The sequence below is a fragment of the Podarcis liolepis genome, assembly GCF_965112155.1.
Source record: "Podarcis liolepis genome assembly, chromosome: 3".
Lineage (NCBI taxonomy): Eukaryota > Metazoa > Chordata > Lepidosauria > Squamata > Lacertidae > Podarcis > Podarcis liolepis.
In genome coordinates this window covers 76784230-76802141 of record NC_139557.1, presented here as the reverse complement: position 1 = coordinate 76802141, position 17912 = coordinate 76784230, and the positions used below count along the sequence as shown (strand labels likewise).

Genomic DNA, 17912 nt, shown 5'->3' with positions numbered 1-17912 from the left:
AAACTAGCCAACAACAGTTCCATAACCATATTTTCCAATCCACACTACAAATGCCACCAATAAGTGCAACAACTGCTTCCTGTCTTGCACAACAAGCTGTGGATTTGATTTCAAATTCCTATAACACAAAACAGGAATGAGGAAAACGCTAACCTTTACTATACTCTGGTTGCCCAGCAAGCAGTCCTGTAGCACTGGCTCATATTTCTTCATCAGGGAATCCCAGCTGTGATCGCTAACAGTGTTACTACTTTCATAGCCTGAGGTCACAGAAGAACCAGCAGATGCTGCTTCCAAAGACTCAGTTGAACAGGAAAATGCAGCATTCGAATGTGAAAGTGAGTGTGATTCACAATCCTGCACTTTATCATCTTCTGCAGTCTCCCTTGGGCACTTGTGATCTTTGCTACACAGAGAGATGGATGAAGCCCACAGTTCTTTTCCTGGAGTTCTTTGTCCCTCCCAAGGTACATGCAAAGTAACGTTTTCTGCTCTTCCTGTTTTGCATGTTTGCCAAGCTTCTTTAGGCTCTCTACAATCTACTGGGCCTCCAATGCCATTTGTTTCACAAGCTGAATTTAGCGAGAGCTGTATGAAGCTAAAACTTGAATTAAAGTGATCCTGAGGACTGAAAGAGCTACAAGGCATGTCCTTGCTTTCAGATTCCTGGTTGTTGTTCTCTTCCTTCTGATCCAAAGCATGCATTCTTTCCTTCTCCTGTGTTCCACCAGCAAAAGCAGTCTCCTTCACAGAGTCAAGCAAATCTGTCTGCAGTGAGGATGAGCTGGATGCAGGCAACAGATCTCTTTTATAGATGGCAACCACAGGACAAACTGGTTGAATTAGATCTTCTGATTGCTGCACTCTGAAATCAGCCAGGGGTCTGAGACTGACTGCTTTATTTCCAGCAGTAAGCGATCCAGTTACCACATCTGGGGAAACCGAGGGACTGTTTACACAAGCATTACAATGTAATGTATCATTTTTGCATCGCCTCTTCAGAAAGCAATTTTTAAATTCTCTGTAGTGTTTTCTGCCATTATGCTCAAGCCCTTTGGGGCCGAAGGGTTCACAGTCAGAAAGAGGCTGAAATCCTATCTGCTGCGGCACTTCGGTTCTCATGTATCCTGGCCTCTTCACCACCCTCTTTTTGTGAAAAGAGCCCGCAGGCAGTGAGCCATCCTGGACCTCTAAAATAAAGAAAATGACAAAAGGGTCACAACAATATTTTGCCTTGTAAGGGAACAGCTTCTGGAGAAAATTACTTCCCTGAAATATATACATAGGCTTAGCTTTTAGCAACATAATGCTGCTGAGAAGTAGAAACTAAGGGGCTGGCATCTGGTATAACACAAATTTCAATAGCCCATGTATTATTCCATCCATTCAAGTGGTTTGTGCCCACATTTCTCAACACATTCTCCTGCTTTTCCCAGGTTTGTAATTTCACCACTTTTGTCAATCTATTTAAATGTGTGCACATTTGAAGTTGCACATTTGAAGTTGCTCACTATTTAAGCAATGAACCTGGATTTTAGAGAGAACAATGCAGATAGAAGGCAAAGAACCAGCCAGACTGGTTTAAAGCTGGCTAGGTAGCACTCTTATTCAGATGACACCTATCAGCCTAGAATCTAGAGATAACAAAAGTTATTATGCGGAATATATATCTGAAATGTTTTATATAAAAAGATAGACTTAAGAGACTGATATCATTCACTGTAACCATTTGGCTGACATATTTGGCTTATAAATCTTGGGATTATGTACATTATCCATTATGTGTATAGATCTGTATCTGAATAGACAGGCACAGGCCTTGCATATGAGATCACGGATTTTGGATTTCATTCCATCCCTAGATACAGGGACAAGATGTGCGTACACATGTCTAAGTGTACATTATGTCAGCCATTCAAAGTGATTGGCACATGGACAGCTAACTGATTGACCCATTCATGCCCTAGAACCCCTGGTTTTCAACAGCATTTAACTAGGGCATTGAGTTTTAATTTCCCCAAATTTTATAATTTTTGAAATATTTATTGTTTTAATGTATTGCAAATTGCATTGGGGACCCAAAAACTGCCTACTAATGCATATATAAATAAAATCTTGCAGAGTACCCTTCTCCCCACCATGATAAGTGGAATGTCTGACAATGCCTGCTGGTTATTCTAACCCTGCACACATTACTGTATTAACTTCACTCTTCCTTGTACTCCATTGACAAAGGCATAGGCACACAGCCCTGGTGTGACGTTGTGATGGATAACCCTCTTCCCCCACCCCTTTTTGTTCATGCCTTTTGAAGGCTGCATGACAGTTGTTTTCTCTCCACCTGTGCTGTCCCTCATGTTGAAAATTTAGCAATAAGATTCAGACTGCCTGCTGTTAATGTGAAGAATAATAGTAGCTGGACCATTTTCCTATTGCCTATTTCCGATTGTAAGCTCCTTGGGGTAGGGACCTGTCATATCAGTTCCTTGCAAAGCACCATGTACATAGATGGCACCATATCACAGAGTGCTTCTGTTCCATTTACAATCACAGAAAATCCTCTGTGTGCCATAATCCAGCTGCATTTCACATTCAATTCCAATTTTCAACTTTAGCTTCAGACCTGTTTTCATGGCCTGTTTTTATTTTCAAACATTAAACTTTTATGGTCTACATAAGTGCTTCCACACATTTTGAGCCTAGTATGACTTTACGGATAAGTATATAGCCGTACTCCAACACATAAGGAATATATAAACCAGTTTCTATCAAAGACCTTGCCACCATTTTTAGGGCCAATGCTTTCCCAAACCCTCTGAATATATGAAAAACAAAACTGATGTGTTCTGAGAACCACTGGTTCAATTACCCCAGTGTTGTGTATTCCAACTAGCAGTATCTCTCCAGGGTCCAAATCAATGCCTTCTGCAAAAAGCTTTCTCCATCTGAGATATTTCTGACATGTTTTGCCCCTTTGAGTTCTTTCCAACTGGCCAATGACTTCGCCTTTGTCCCCAAGTTACTGCCAAATACCTCAAACCCCAGTCAGAATCACTCAAACATAGGAGCCAACTCCTAGGGGCTGAGGTCTCTTTGTACACCCATTAAAGTATTGAGGTGGCCAATCCCCACCCAAATTTGATTGCCATTCAAATAGTGTGTGCACGCGCCACACCTTTGGATCAATTATGTGGAGTGGGGCTAACCTGCTCCCCCAATATTTTATTCAAGTTGGCACCCCTACACTCAAATAGCTCCAAGCTGGCACACACATGCCCAACCAGCCCTAATGCTCCCTAATTCCAGATCTACTGTCACACCAACTCACTCCTCTTCTCCCTGAAGCCCCCATTCCAACAAAATCTGAGTCCCTCCGTAACTCCTCCCTTTAACTGATGCAATTACCACCACAGAACCCAGCCTTATGTTTACCTTGCCAGTCTGGACCCAACAACTAGGATGCCCCTATTTCCATCAGAGAAGTGTTGGAGGGTATAAGAAACAGCGAGTGAGAGAATACAAAAGAAAATACATGCTTTCTCCCATCTTTCTCCTCCCTCATAGCAGAACTATGGCAGGAAAGGACAGCCCATTTGAATATGTGTTTGTTGCTTTTAAAGAGAATGCACCTATCAATTTCGCAGTTTTGCAAAGCCTTCAAATATACCTTCATAAGCCTTCAAGGATGGCACTACCCTGTGAAGCAAGGAGGCACTGAACTACACCAAGTCAAGTCATAAAATGAACTGATTAATATTTGTTTGTTTGTTTTTCAAATCTGCATCACCTTGCTGCACAAAGGTTACAAAAGCTGAAATACCACCTGTTTATTTAAACACACCCACATACACAGAGTGCAAAATTTAAGAGCAATATATACCATTGCTGTAATATATCATTAAACGATAGCTTCTTATAAGACTGAAAAATCCTTTGCTGCTTTCAGTCCCGTTGAACATGTCTTTAAATGGCACACTACAGTAGAGAAGTGCATATTCAGAAAGCAGCGACACTGCACACTTTTGGAAACAGGAGGAACACCAGCTGGCAAGTGGCTTCCTGTTATTCACATTACTCTTAACTAGAGGAAAGATCCTTCTTGTAAATTTCCTATTCCCAGAAGATACCGTCTGCTGCAAGTAGTCATGGTTTAACTTTAAGCAAGCCACTTAAACTGTTTGGGTTAAAGAACAACATTTTACCTTGCTGATCAGAGTTCTAGTAGGAAACAACACTAGGAGTAGGCTTGCATAATTTCATACATGACTTCTGTTATGTACTGAAGTTCTCACCCTGGGCCAGCAGGGGGATACTGTAGATAGTTATGCAAATAAGGGATTGAAAGTGACGTTCAGTGATTGGATAGTTTTACAAAGTTGCTACAGTTACGTTGTACTGGAGCTCTATATAAGCAGTTCAGTTCTGTTCTGCCCTGTGAATAAACAAGAGCTGTTTGAAGAATCGCTGTGTTGTCTGATATGTTCACCCACAACTTAACAACTTCCAATCCCCACATTGTGGTTCCTAAATTACATTACAACTGTGCACTTACCGTTCTCTCTCATAGGATGTTCAGTTGTGTTAATTTTGTAAAAGTCTCTTATTTTATGCAGAAGTCAATCCAGGCCTGCCAAAGAATTTAGATTATTACAATGTTCTTTTAGATATTCTCTGTAAATATTCCACTCTTTATTAAAAAATTGATCTGTATGGTCTTGGAATCTTGTTGTTAATCTTGCTAGCTCTGCATATTCTAATATTTTATTCTGCCAGCCTAATTTTGAGGGAGTAGAATCTCCTTTCCATACCTTAGCAATCAGAATTCTTGTTGCTGCTACTGCATACATAAAAAGTTTCCTTACCCTTTTTGGAATTTCATTGCTCATTATACCCAATAGGAAGGCTTCAGGCTTCTTAGGGAAGGAACATTTAAACATCTTTTTATATATTGTTTCCCAAAATTCCCTGGTTTTTTTGCAGTTCCACTACATGTGGAGCATAGTGCCTTCTGCCTCCCTGCATCTCCAGCAGTTGTTTAACCTAGATTTATACATTTTGGACAGTTCTACAGGTATTAAGTACCATCTGTAGAACATTTTCATGAAATTCTCTTTCAAAGCGCAGCACTCAGTAAATTTCAGGTCCTCCCTCCACAACCTTTCCCATGATTCCATTTGGATGTTGTAACCAAAATCTCCAGCCCATTGTACCATAACAGATTTTACTTCTTCCTCCTTGACCTCCCAGTCAAGGAGAAGTCTGTACATTTTAGAGAGTGGCTTTTTGGTGTTTGTATTAGGTCTTTCTCAAGTCTTGAAATTTCTGTGGATAAGCCTTTCTGTTTGTCCTTTTGGAATGTTTCATTTAGCTGGAAATATTGCAATCAGTCAAATGGGTCTGAATTTCTTCATTTTTTAAAAAAAATTAACCTTATTTTCCTGCTCCAATAGATCTTGATAAGTTGCCCAATTTCTTCTCGTGATTTTTTTTTTTTAACTGAGAATGCTTCTGTCGGTGAAATCCACCATGGCATTTTTGGTTCTAGTAAGTCCTTATATTTAGCCCACACCATATACAGTGGTGCCTCGCAAGACGAAAAGAATCCGTTCTGTGATTCTCTTCGTCTAGCGGTTTTTTCGTCTTGCGAAGCAAGCCCATTGACAGATTAGCGGATTAGCGCTTTTAGCGGCTTTTAGCGGCTTATCCGCTGATCGGATCAGCTGATAAGTGGCTTAGCGGCTTAGAAAAAGGGGGGAGGGGGAAAAACCCGCAGGAACTCGCAAGGCATTGTCGTCTTGCGAAGCAAGCCCATAGGAAATTCGTTTTGCGAAGCACCTCCAAAACTGAAAACCCTTTCGTCTAGCAGGTTTTCCATCTTGCGAGGCTTTCGTCTTGCGGGGCACCACTGTATAACAGTTTCCTAATCACATGGTTCAGAAAATCTTTGTGGACTTTAACCTTCTAGTATTCCAAATAGGCATGCCAACCATATCTATTATCGAATCCTTCTAGATCCAGCAAGTCGGTATTTATTCAACATCAGCCATTCCTGAATCCAAGAGAAACAAGCTGCCTAATGATAGTTTTAATTAAGGTTCTGGATGTCCACATCAGTAATTTGAACCTTACTATTAATCATTAAAATATGTAGTAAAAAAATTTTAGCTTTTATACTGCAAGGAGCAAGCAGGTCAAGGACTGGAAACACCTGACTTATGGCTTTGCTCCTCACTCAGACCCCTGCAGTGACTCCTGGCTCTCAATGCTAACTTAACAGCTGCTTATAAAATAATTTACTGTAGTTCAGTTTTCTACTTCACACATGCCCCTCACATTAAGAAGACCAACCCTGTATGTGTATTTTTTTACATCACTTTGTACTGTATTTACTGCACAGATGTACTGTATATCCAACAAAAACAGCTGGAAAAAGATTCCAGTCCAGTACTCAATGATTTGTTCTGATTCTCTGACAATCCTAAGCAGAGGATAGCTTGAAAATTTAGGTCTCTAATTTACTTCAAAGTAAGCTCTGTTAGGTTAAGTCAAACTTGTTGGAGTTAGGCTACTTGTATACAAAATGGTTTTTGCTGAAACTTAATATAGGGTTTTAACAATATTTTAACGGGTAGCATTACCTGGTAGAATGTGATGTCTTGTATGACTGTCGCCTTTGAGGAACTATTTAATAAGTCACTCATGTCTCAAGCTATTGGCTGAAAGACAAATCTTTGGCCTCAACGCCACTCGCTTCTGTCAAAACACCTGGTGAGTGCTTCAGTATAAGACTCATCAGGCAGATAAAAGGCAGCACAACAACACGCCAACAGAGGCCAATTTAAGAAGCAAGCACAGTTTGAGTGTTCCAGCTGAACTATTTGAATTTTTAATTTCACCAAGGGAATATATTGCAAATTAAGTGTCTGACACACAGTCCATTTGGAATGAGAATTGAGTTTACTGAAATAGAAAGCAATCTTCTCCTAGCAACTCAGTAGTGATTGCCTATAATGAGAATAAGACAACAAACACTGAAGCTGCCATTTCAGGTCAATAAGTCAGATATGTCCAAAATTTGGCCATTCAATTTAATAAAAATCTGGATTGTGACTGATCTCTAGCTATCCCAATTATACTACTTTGGCTGTTCCAAAATATTTAATGCATATTCAAAACTACAATATAATGTAATGCACAGGATCACATAAGATCACATAGCAGAATCAGGACATGTTATCCAGATACTTAAAGAATGGAAGGAAGGCAGAGGAAGGAGCACGTGCATTTGCAAAACCATTTAAAGTGAACTAATTACTCTTTAAGATGCTTCCCCCCCCCCCATGGCATAATTCACAGAAGGAATTTCCTACTGATTGGGCTCACAATCATGATACTAAAATAGTAATATACTGTAAGATATTACAGGGGTTTATTCTCTCACTATTCCCTTCCCACCAAAGCTCAAAACATACATACCCATCTTAAGCATATTTAAAATGGAATTATTCCATTGTTAACTACTTGTGAGAGCTGGTTAGGGAAATTGATTTCAGGTTAAAGACAGAGACAAGCGTAAAGTTGATGGAAAACTAATCCTAAAACACCCAGATACAGTTTTTTTAAAATACATTAAATTATTTTGAACACATTCTCAAATCTGGAATGAGTAATCTTTTAGAAATTGTAAGAACTTGATAACATCACCTTTCAATATGTTATGTAGCAAATTTTAAAAGTTCTATTTTTCTGCTGGATATTATTGAAAGCCAGTATTCTAATATTAATTTATACTGAAGGACAGAATATAAATTCACAAAATAAATAACGAGAAAAATCAATGAAATATTAACAGCCAATCTATTCCTAAGGCTGAAATCCTATATGGGAGGGGTGAGGCTCCACCCACCCCACTTACATATGAAAACAAACTTCACCACAGCCAATCACAAACAAACAACCACACCCTAGGCCAACCCCAACCTCTCTCACCACCAAAGAAACACAAGCGAATAGTGAACAGAACCCGCACAAGTGACGCTGACACAAACCCCAAAAATACATTAAGTAAAATAGAAACATCACCACCCAACTCCACCCCCACTCACCATGGCCCCCTCCACCTCTTTCCCCCTTTTCTTCCTAATGTAACACTAATGCAGGCATAGGCAAACTCAGCCCTCCAGATGTTTTGGGACTACAACTCCCATCATCCCTAGCTAACAGGACCAGTGGTCAGGGATGGTGGGAATTGTAGTCCCAAAACACCTGGAGGGCCGAGTTTGCCTATGCCCGCACTAATGTCTCAACAAATGAAACTGATCTGTAGAAAATGTAACTTGAAAAAAGAGACATTGCACATACTTTTGTAAACCAAGAAATCTTTAATAAAAAATATTTTTTTAAAAAACAACCCATGAGGGGTGAGACACTTTTCTCAGGTGGTGCCATCAGGGGCTGGGCTGAGAAAGTACTGAGGCAGCTGTGCTGCTTTCAATGCCACCACCCATCCCTTCTGCCCATCCCTATCTGTTCTCTGCTAGACTTTGGAAGGGCCCACCAGAAGGCCCCTTGCTCAAGAGCCTTTCAAACCAAAATGTTTTTTTAATCAGATCATTTTTATTCTTCTGTTTCAGCTACATTCATACACCTCTTGAAAAGTAACCTGGTTTAAAATTTAACATGAATTTAAATACAGAGTAAACACACTTCTCTCGAAACTGTCTGTATGACCCTGAGTTAATGCTTGTGTTTTTCCCCATGTAAATGAATTAACCAAATGGAAAATTGCTTGACCTTTCAGATCAAGCATTATTAATATGACACAGTAGGTCATTATCTTATTTATTATTGTGCAAAAAATGAATTGACCCTGTCAACCAAACAACATGGACATTCACTTTCCAAGTCACTGAAAAACATTGTTCTTTCTAGTTACTATCAGTGCTCTGAGCACCCTGCTAGAGAGTTTGGGCTTGTGAGAGAGGCTTCTGGTATCCCAGTGGAATTTTAGATATTTCCATTTGAACAAACAGAAACACAAAAAACCTCTTCTGAACTCAAGGGGAGCTTCAAAAGCAGCTAATCATGCACCATGGTTGCCAGCTTTTTGAGGAAGTACAACCCTAAAAATCCCCTTGGACTCACAGAACTAGAGCATGATAATATTCTCTTGATCTTCACTTCATCAAGTGACGGAAGCCAGCCGTCAAAAATGGCACTGTATAGCATTTGAAAAAGGACACAGAGAGCCAGCAATATTTTCAGGAAGGTATGAGCAGCTCCTTCGACCACTCTCCTCCAATTTTATTCTCCTTTGTTCTCCCCTGTCGCATGGCCGTTTGCCAATGTCTCACGTTACCTCATTCGGTCATGGCTTTTACCCACCCATCACCATATAAGGTAATTACTGCCCAGAGGGGGAACATAACTCCATATAAGGTTATGCACTTAATACACTGCAAGGCACGGACATGCAGGTCAGCGAGGTCAGCGAGGCACCAGGTGGCGCTACAAGCCTTTGCCATGACTTCATGGCTCCCACAACCAAGAACTGCTCCATCTCTGACATCTCAGCTGTAGATGTCCAATTGTGATGGTATGTTCTTTAACATTACAAATATTGTAACCCTTTCTCTGTCCTCTCAGCAAAAATACTGTTGCACACCCTAGTCATCTTTCACCTTGACTGCTGCAATCTTCTGTCTAGCCTTCCACTGCCCTATCACCTCTATCTACCACCCTGCTGCCAAAATTATTTGCCTCTACTGTCACTCTGACTATGCAAAGTCCCTTTATAAATCCCTGCACTGTTTTCCTGTCTGCTCCCAGATCTTGTACAACCATTTCATCATTGCCTTCAAAATTATTCAAGGTTCTCCACCATCCAGCTGCCTTTAATTTCTTAAACAAAAAAAGGGTGATGGCTCCATAAATTGAGCAGCTTACATTTGTCCCTATTAAAATTGTTTTTGTTAGTTTGGGTCCAGTTCTTCAATCCATTAAGGTCACAGGCAGGGAAGACAGGATACAAATAAAAATTATTATTATTATTATTATTATTATTATTATTATTATATTGAATCCAGATTCTGTCTTCTGCAGCATTAGCTGCCCCTTCCAGTTTGACATCATCTGCAAATTTGATTAGCATCCCCTCTACTCCTTCTTCTAAGACATTTATAAAGATGTTGAACAACAACAGGCCCAGGACAGAACCTCATGGCACCCTACTTGACACTTTTTTCCAGGATGCTGAGGAACCATTAGTGTTTGAACTCTTTGGGTTCAGCCAGCCAACCAGCTATAAAGCCTCCTAACAACAACCTCATCCAGCCCACATTTTTCCAGCTTGACACCGAAATAACAACTTACCAGTAAAAAAAATTAAATCCCTATACAAGAGTATGGAACTTTAAGAATCATTAAAGAGCAAAAGGAATCAATGAGCCTCAAGAACAACAAACCCAACACTTTTGTTTCCATTCCATGTAAGTTACTTGTTTACATCTGTATCATGCACGAAAAAGGGAAGCAGAAGTATTGCTGCATGCAGTGTCATCAAAACAGAGGCAGGTTTCTCCAAATTTGCAAAAGCAGTGGAGGGCATGAGCCAAATACAGCAACAAGCTGACAAAGCTAATAGAATTTGGCTGGATAAGCTATGACAAAAGCAAAGATGTTCAACTTGGATACCTACAACTCAATGTTATTAATCTTCCCTTGGAACCACTTTACACACTGAGACTACAGTCCTAAAATCCCACTTAGCCCCATCAAGCCCAATAGAGCATACTTATGCCTTGGATTGGGCTGCAAATTTATAAACATACTGAAGTTTACAAAAGTTGTCCCCATATATTAAAACTACTCAAATTTCACTTGATCCGCAAAGTGCACTCAACATCTGGCCATATAAGTTTCGGGGATTTTCCTTCTGTTTGGTAAACACACACTGGCAATTTCTTTTTCTTTGTTAGTAAGTATTTATTCAGGATAAAATTGTATCTGCATTTATTTAAAACTAAGCTCCCACTGAATTCAGTTGGACTTACTTCTAAGTAAGCATGCAGAGGATAAGACTGTTAATCGCTCATATAAATAAAATTCTTCAGCCAGGCAATATTTGGCTATGGAAGTGTCCAAAAAAAAAAAGCATAATGCCATTTACTGAATCAGACATCTGATCGGGTGATGGCTACTTAATAAAGTATCTGTCCGACTTAAGGACTTCCTGGGCTTCTTCAGCTGAAGAGACAAAGAAGTCTATTGATAGAGATCTTTTTTAAAAAAAATCCAGTGAAACAGTGTAGGCATTATATTGGAACTGAAAGCCTTTTGACTCTCTGGGGGACTATGACTAAAACTGAAAAGGGAACACCCAAAGGAGGCTTTAAAACGGGTTCCAAAGACTTAACTATTTAAAGAATTCTTCTCTTGGCAAAGACGGTTCACATGACTACACAAAAACAAACAGGAAGATGTGTAAAAGCTCCTACAGTTTCTTGATGTTTTGAGAAGATATGAGTAAAGATTTGCTGCGACTGCACTGCATCAAAGTCTTCATGAATATTTGCACTGTTTTTATTTTACTATTTACTTTTTAAAAAATTCATTATGTTTTTCCATAATAGGTATAACATGTGATCACGTTTCCCTTCTACACTCAAAATCCAAATAAATATGCAAGATATTTAAAACAGAAAATATGATCCAGACACATATCCACTCAGAATAATTGTAAGGTTAGAATGCCCTCTGTAGGATTAAAACAGATGGTGAATTTCTTCAGATAAACTAGTTACCTCATACAGTGCAACAAGAAATAAAGGGAAAGTGCAGGTTGTTATATGCACATGCAGTTTGAAATACACAGCAATGTGTACAGTATTCTATGCAAGTTATTGAATATTTTGTTCACATAGTAGAATGTCCACATCATCAGCCATCAGGCTAAATGTGCTAGGGTGGGATTAATGGAGGACCCTCTTTAATGTGAATGTGATAAGCAATTGATGCGGTAAAAAGGTTTTCAAACCATTTGAACAGATTTCTAAATAATTCCCAAGAAATATCCATTATTGCTACCACATTTTTCGCTCTATAAGACACACCAGACCATAAGACGCACCTAGTTTTTGGAGGAGGAAAACAAGAAAAAAAATATTCTGAATTCCAGAAGCCAGAACAGCAAGAGGGATCACTGCACAGCGATCCCTCTTGCTGTCCTGGCTTATGGGATAGCCGCACTCAGCCTGTCCCGGGCAGTGGGAGGAAGGATCCCTCAAGAGCCGCACTCCCTTTAAAGAGCGCACGGAGCATGTGTGCGGCTCTTGGGGGCTTTTCCCCGAGGAGGAAGAAGGGCAGCCCCTGTTGTTGTTGTTGTTGTTGTTGTTGTTGTTGTTGTTGTTGCTGTTGCTGTTGCTGTTGCTGTTGCTGTTGCTGTTGCTGTTGCTGTTGCTGTTGCTGTTGCTGTTGCTGTTGCTGTTGCTGTTGTTGTTGTTGTTGTTGTTGTTGTTGTTGTTGTTGTTGTTGCTGCTGCTGTTGCTGCTGCTGCTGCTGCTGCTGCTGCTGCAAAAGCTGTTCAACAGGGGAAAGGACTACCTTGGAAGGTAGTAGACTCTCCTTTGCTTGGGATTTCTTAAACAGAGGTTGAATGGCCATCTGCCAGGGATTCTTTAGTTTTCTGCTTTGCAGGGGACTGGACTAGATGACCCTTGGGGTACCTTCCAATTCTATGATTCTATGATTGTGGAAGAGGGTTGTATTTTTAAAGGCACTCTTTACATAGAAAATGTAAGTGGTCTAAGTATCACATAATCCACCAGCAAAAAAACAGAAGAGGAAATAAAATGCATTTCTCTAATTAATGTGAAGAAGTTTGAGAAGAGAACAAATAGAAAGGAAATTATTTTAGTGTGGGCATTGGAGTATCAATGTACTATATGACCACACAAAAAAAGGCTGGCTAGTTTCAATGCACTTAAACATCCTTCACTCTGTGCTGGAGAGCAGCCCTTGTCTTGTTTGAGAAAATAAGTAAAGGTAAAGGGACCCCCCTGAACATTAGATCCAGTCGTGACCGACTCTGGGGTTGCGGCGCTCATCTCACATTATTGGCCGAGGGAGCCAGCGTACAGCTGTCATGTGGCCAGCACAACAAAGACGCTTCTGGCGAACCAGAGCAGCGCACAGAAACGCTGTTTACCTTCCCGCTGGAGTGGTACCTATTTATCTACTTGCACTTTGACGTGCTTTCGAACTGCTAGGTTGGCAGGAGCAGGGACCGAGCAACGGGAGCTCACCCCATCGCAGGGATTCGAACCGCCGACCTTCTGATTGGCAAGTCCTAGGCTCTGTGGTTTAACCCACAGCGCTGCCCGCATCCCTTTTGAGAAAATACTTTGCAACTATTTCAATACATAAATGATTGTACAACTTTTATGTGTGAGAAAACGCATGCAGTGACATTTCCATGCAATTAGCAATCTATGGATTAACATACAAAGGTACGAATTATCGTGTGAAAAGGACATATACGAAACTTCAGAAAAGTCCACTAGGTATTACAACTATAAAAAATGGGCAACTTGTAATTCAGAGAAACAACAGAAGCATTTAAGGAGCAGGAACACCAGAACGTATCAGTCTCCAAAAGCCTATGCTGTAATAAATTTGTTATATCTTTAAATTGCCACAGGAGTCTGGAAATCACTGCATATGCCAGAAATCGTTTTCAGAAAAATATCATTGAATTTGGTGGAAAGTATATTATTTCTTGGTTGATATGCATATTATCTGAATGTACTGACCTCTTCCAGTCTGACACAAGAGGATATACAGTGAGCTAACAATCTAGATTTTAATCAAGAGTCAGAGCTAGCTACATGAAAAATGCAAGCATAAGCTGTTCTGCCTTGCTTAGTGATCTCACAAGAAATATGATAGGGACAGCTGAGTAGGCCTCTAAGATATCTGGGAAGATCACTTCCACAAAATTTCTCTTCTAAACTTTCCAAAGCACTATTCATACTAACAGGAGTGCCAACTTGATCCCGCGACTGTGGGTGCCCGGGGGCTGTGGGTGCCATGCAGCATACATGGCCCTGGTTCTGAAATTTGTGGGTGCCCAACCCCTTCACAGGGATTTTCGTGGGTGCTTGCACTCCCAGGGCCCCAAGGAGTGGGCACCTATGCATACTAGTATTGTGCAATTTGAAGGTTCTAAGTCAGATATCTTTCCAGCTAAAAGTAGAGTCAAACAAAACAATAATAGTGTGTCAATTCTTGTGGGTATTTATTTGCCCCCCACTCTGTTCCAGAGCTACACTTTGGAGGACACAGCAAGAATTCGAACCCCAAGTCATATGGCAAAGGCTTACAAACCTGCTCACCTGAACCACAATGATGAGGCACAATGATTCCACAATTGCAGGCTGCAAATGATGCCACACTCTTCATCCCAAAGAGTGTCTGAGCAGTATGTGCACATTTTCTTCTGCAGTGCAAAGAGGGATGCTTCAGAGGGATGCAACTGAGATTGGGAAACTAGTGCAGGGGGTGAGGGGTTAAATATCCTTTCCCCAGAACTGCAGCCCCAATCTAAATCAGTCTCATGATTCCTTTTAACCCCCCGCCCCCAAAATATATATATATTGTAGATTGGATCATGGTTGGCCACGCTTGGTTTGCCACCTTAATTAATTTAGTTTGATCCTCAGGGACAGACAATCCATGACCCAGATCTCCCACTTTTTTTTGTATTTGAAGATCAGTGAAGTGGCTTTGGAGAGAAATGTTTAACTGTTTCCTCCTCCCGCTCCCCCCCCCCAAGCTACTCCACCTCTGTAACTCTCAGCCCTTGCAAAGCTGAAGTTGGATTTACAAAGTGGAACAGACAGTAGTTACAAGATGCTTTTCTACATACTGTGTTTTTAGTACTCTGAGGAACAGCACCCCTCTTGATTGTCAAAAGAAGAAATTTAACAACTTGCATCAGTACAATTTATGTTGCAACACTTGTGCTTTGGAACTCCATGCCTGTTGACATTAAGCAGGTGCCATCACTATACTCTCTTACACACCTGCTAAAAAGTGTTCTGTTTCATGTCTGTCCAGGCACATGTTTTCGCTATATCAGTTTTTAAAATTGTTTTACATGTTTTATTGTGTTTAACTGTTTTTTGTTTTTAAATATATATTTTTATCTTTAATTATTTTTAAATCACAAGTGTTTACTGCTCTGGGCACCTTTGGGAGCAAGTGTGGGCCATTAAATAAACAAATCTTTATCTATTTTTTGTTAGTTTGTTTTCTTGGTTGGAGATGGGATTGGGGAAGTTGCAAGATACAGTTATCAAAGCAGACAGATAAATCTTGCCCACCAATCTAGCTTCTTCAGTCTTCTGAGAGTTGGCTGCACTTGCTTCATAAAGGCTTATCGAGATGATTATTTGTTACAATAACTAAAAGAGCAAATTCCAGCATTATGACCTGTAAATTCCTTATGTGGCAACAGGTCCAATAAGGGCAAGTTAGAAGAATGTCTTCAAAATTTAGACTTTCAGCTGATTGCTACCATTTTTGGTAGTAACAAAAAATGCCATAGAAACAGCAACAGATAAAAAGATATAGATATATATATAAACATATATATATAATATAAAATATATATAAACAACCCTAAATAACCAGGACTGTAATCATTCCACAATTAATGAATAAATATTGAACTGGTACTTTTACAAGTGCCACAAAATTCCACACTTGTAAGGGATTGATATTTTAGACTGCCAACTCCTGCATTCTGGAACTTCCTACTAGCTGACATTAGGCAGAATGCCCTATCTATACACTTTATGATGCCTGCACAAAAACTTTATAAAAACTTTGTCAATATGCGTTTTCATCTGTAACTTTTGCTTATAATGACCTCGTTTTTAACTTGGGACTTCTACGAATAATTTTAATGCATTCCTTGGAAACTCCTGAGTGGTCCTATTTAAAGTTAAGCAAGATAAACAAATCATGTTAAATTGACAAATACAGGTCACCTTGATATTCTGGAAACAACAACAGTCTTTACTCAGACTTTTGTTGTTTTAACCCATGTGCAACAACTGGACTCATTCTAGGTGCCTGTTTTATAGTTTTGTTTTCCATCTTGTTGCTGTTAGTACTTCTGCTTTATACACGCTGTAAAATGAAATAAAAGAAACTTTGCAAAAGAAGAAGAGCACAAATCATAATAACACGTCCTGTCACAATATATGGCAGAGAAGGGGGAACTGTGGCCTCCAGATGTTGCTAGACTCCCACCTTCCCTGACCACTGGCCTTGCTGGCTGGGGCTGATGGGGGCTGTAGTCCAAGAGGCCTGGATAGCCCAGGGCCCCTAGCCCCGGTATAGGGTGCAGTACAATAACTTTTACCTTCGTGTTTGTTTTTTACAATAACTTCCCTTCGTCGGATCCTCCCCCCCCCCCGCCCCATTTTTCTCTGCAGGGCTCCTATGCCTTTAACCGTTGGAAGTCAACAAGTGAGGGACCTTCCCAACTTCTGCCTCTCTAACCGAGGCGGCGACTGTTGGAGGCCCAGGAGCCCTGGCGAGGAAGGACACGGACCGGCAGCCCCCTTCAGTCTTCTTCCTCGCCTGCTGCTGCCGGGCTGCCCGAGTGACGCCTCTAGGGGCAGCGGAGACAGGGAGGGGAAAGCAGCACTGAAACTTCTCCCGAGGGAGCAAAGCCTTCCCCCTTGCTTCCCGCCGCCTGCCGCTCCCAAGGCTCCAGGGGGGTGAGGGGGAAGAGGCGGCGCTTTCCCGCTCTCCCCCATTAGAGAAGCAGCTGCGCCTGAGAAGAAGAATCCCGCTTCTTTTCTTCCCGCGCCCGCCGCCGTGCGTGGAGCTGAGGCGAGGAGGAACTCCGGCGTCCCCGCCGCCCCTCAGCCCGAGAAGCGCCCAATCCTCACCGGCCTTCGGCTCCGAGCTCTCAGGGGTCCGGCGCCTTAGGTCTCCTGAGGGGCCGCCGCCGCCGCTGCCGCTCCACATCCTCCTCCTCCGAGGCTGCCGTTCGTGGGCCGCCTCGGCCGCAGCCCCTTCCCCGCCCCTTCGGCGGCGGCGGCGGCGACTCGCATCCGCTGGAGCAGGCGGGAGCCAAGCGCTGACTGAGGCCGCCCCCTGGCCCGCTCCGGCCGGGTGGGGGAGAAGGAGCTAGCTGGGTCGCCAGCGCTCCCGGGACTTCTCGGCTCCGCCATGCTCGGACCCCCGCTCTTCTTCTTCCCGGGCTTTTGTGTGCCTTTTATCCAACACAGGACGGCAAGGGAAGCTTTTCCTCTGCCCTGCGTCGTTTTGCTAGAGGCGGCTTCACCTGTTGAGCCTCTGCCTCGCGCAGCTGTCAAAAGCACAGAAGCCCTAATGGTCGAAATCTCGCTCTGTTTCCCTTTGCATGCCTCAGCCAGTGCCGGATTTACGTATATACGCTAAACAAGCTGTAGCTTAGGGCCCCACTCTCTTGGAGGCCCCCAAAAATTTAAAGGAAAGAAAACCTGGGTGTACATTTCCAAAATATAAGATAAAAAACAAATAAAATAAAACCTACATACAGCAACAGTGTTTTATGTTGTGTAGGCTCCTATGCTGTAAGTAATGGGCCCTGCCTGCTCCCTAAAATATCACTGGTTTGCTCATTTCTATATATAGGGTGCCTACATTCTGCATGGACTGGTTGCATGGCAACAATGTGCAAATGGCTTTAGATACCTATTAGGTCCATAAATTACCATATAGCATATATTCAACACAAAAACAGCGACAATTTGTTGTTGACAAAGGACAGCTGGACATATAAAGGGCCTCACCAAATCTAAACCCAGCCCTGGTCTCAGCCTCTGCGTCCCACACATTCAGGATAATTGAGTGGG

The 17912-nt window shown here is 41.6% G+C and overlaps 1 protein-coding gene across 8 annotated transcripts in view; it reads right to left on the bottom strand.

The window, feature by feature from the left end:
- DISC1 (DISC1 scaffold protein) overlaps positions 1-17473 on the bottom strand; it is a 151418-nt gene extending 133945 nt beyond the window's left edge. The window contains exons 1-4 of one of the 8 annotated variants that reach the window (XM_083496832.1): positions 16962-17473; positions 16050-16191; positions 14391-14494; positions 154-1190 (exon numbers count right to left, since the gene is read on the bottom strand). In XM_083496832.1, coding sequence (XP_083352958.1) covers positions 154-1190; positions 14391-14457 — 1104 coding nt within the window. In that variant the 5' untranslated portion in view covers positions 14458-14494; positions 16050-16191; positions 16962-17473. Of the gene's footprint in view, positions 1-153; positions 1191-4202; positions 4252-14390; positions 14495-16049; positions 16192-16542; positions 16937-16961 lie in introns of those variants that run through there. The other 7 variants (XM_083496826.1, XM_083496827.1, XM_083496828.1 and 4 more) reach the window with 7 other exon arrangements.
- Between the last annotated feature and the right edge of the window lie 439 nt (positions 17474-17912).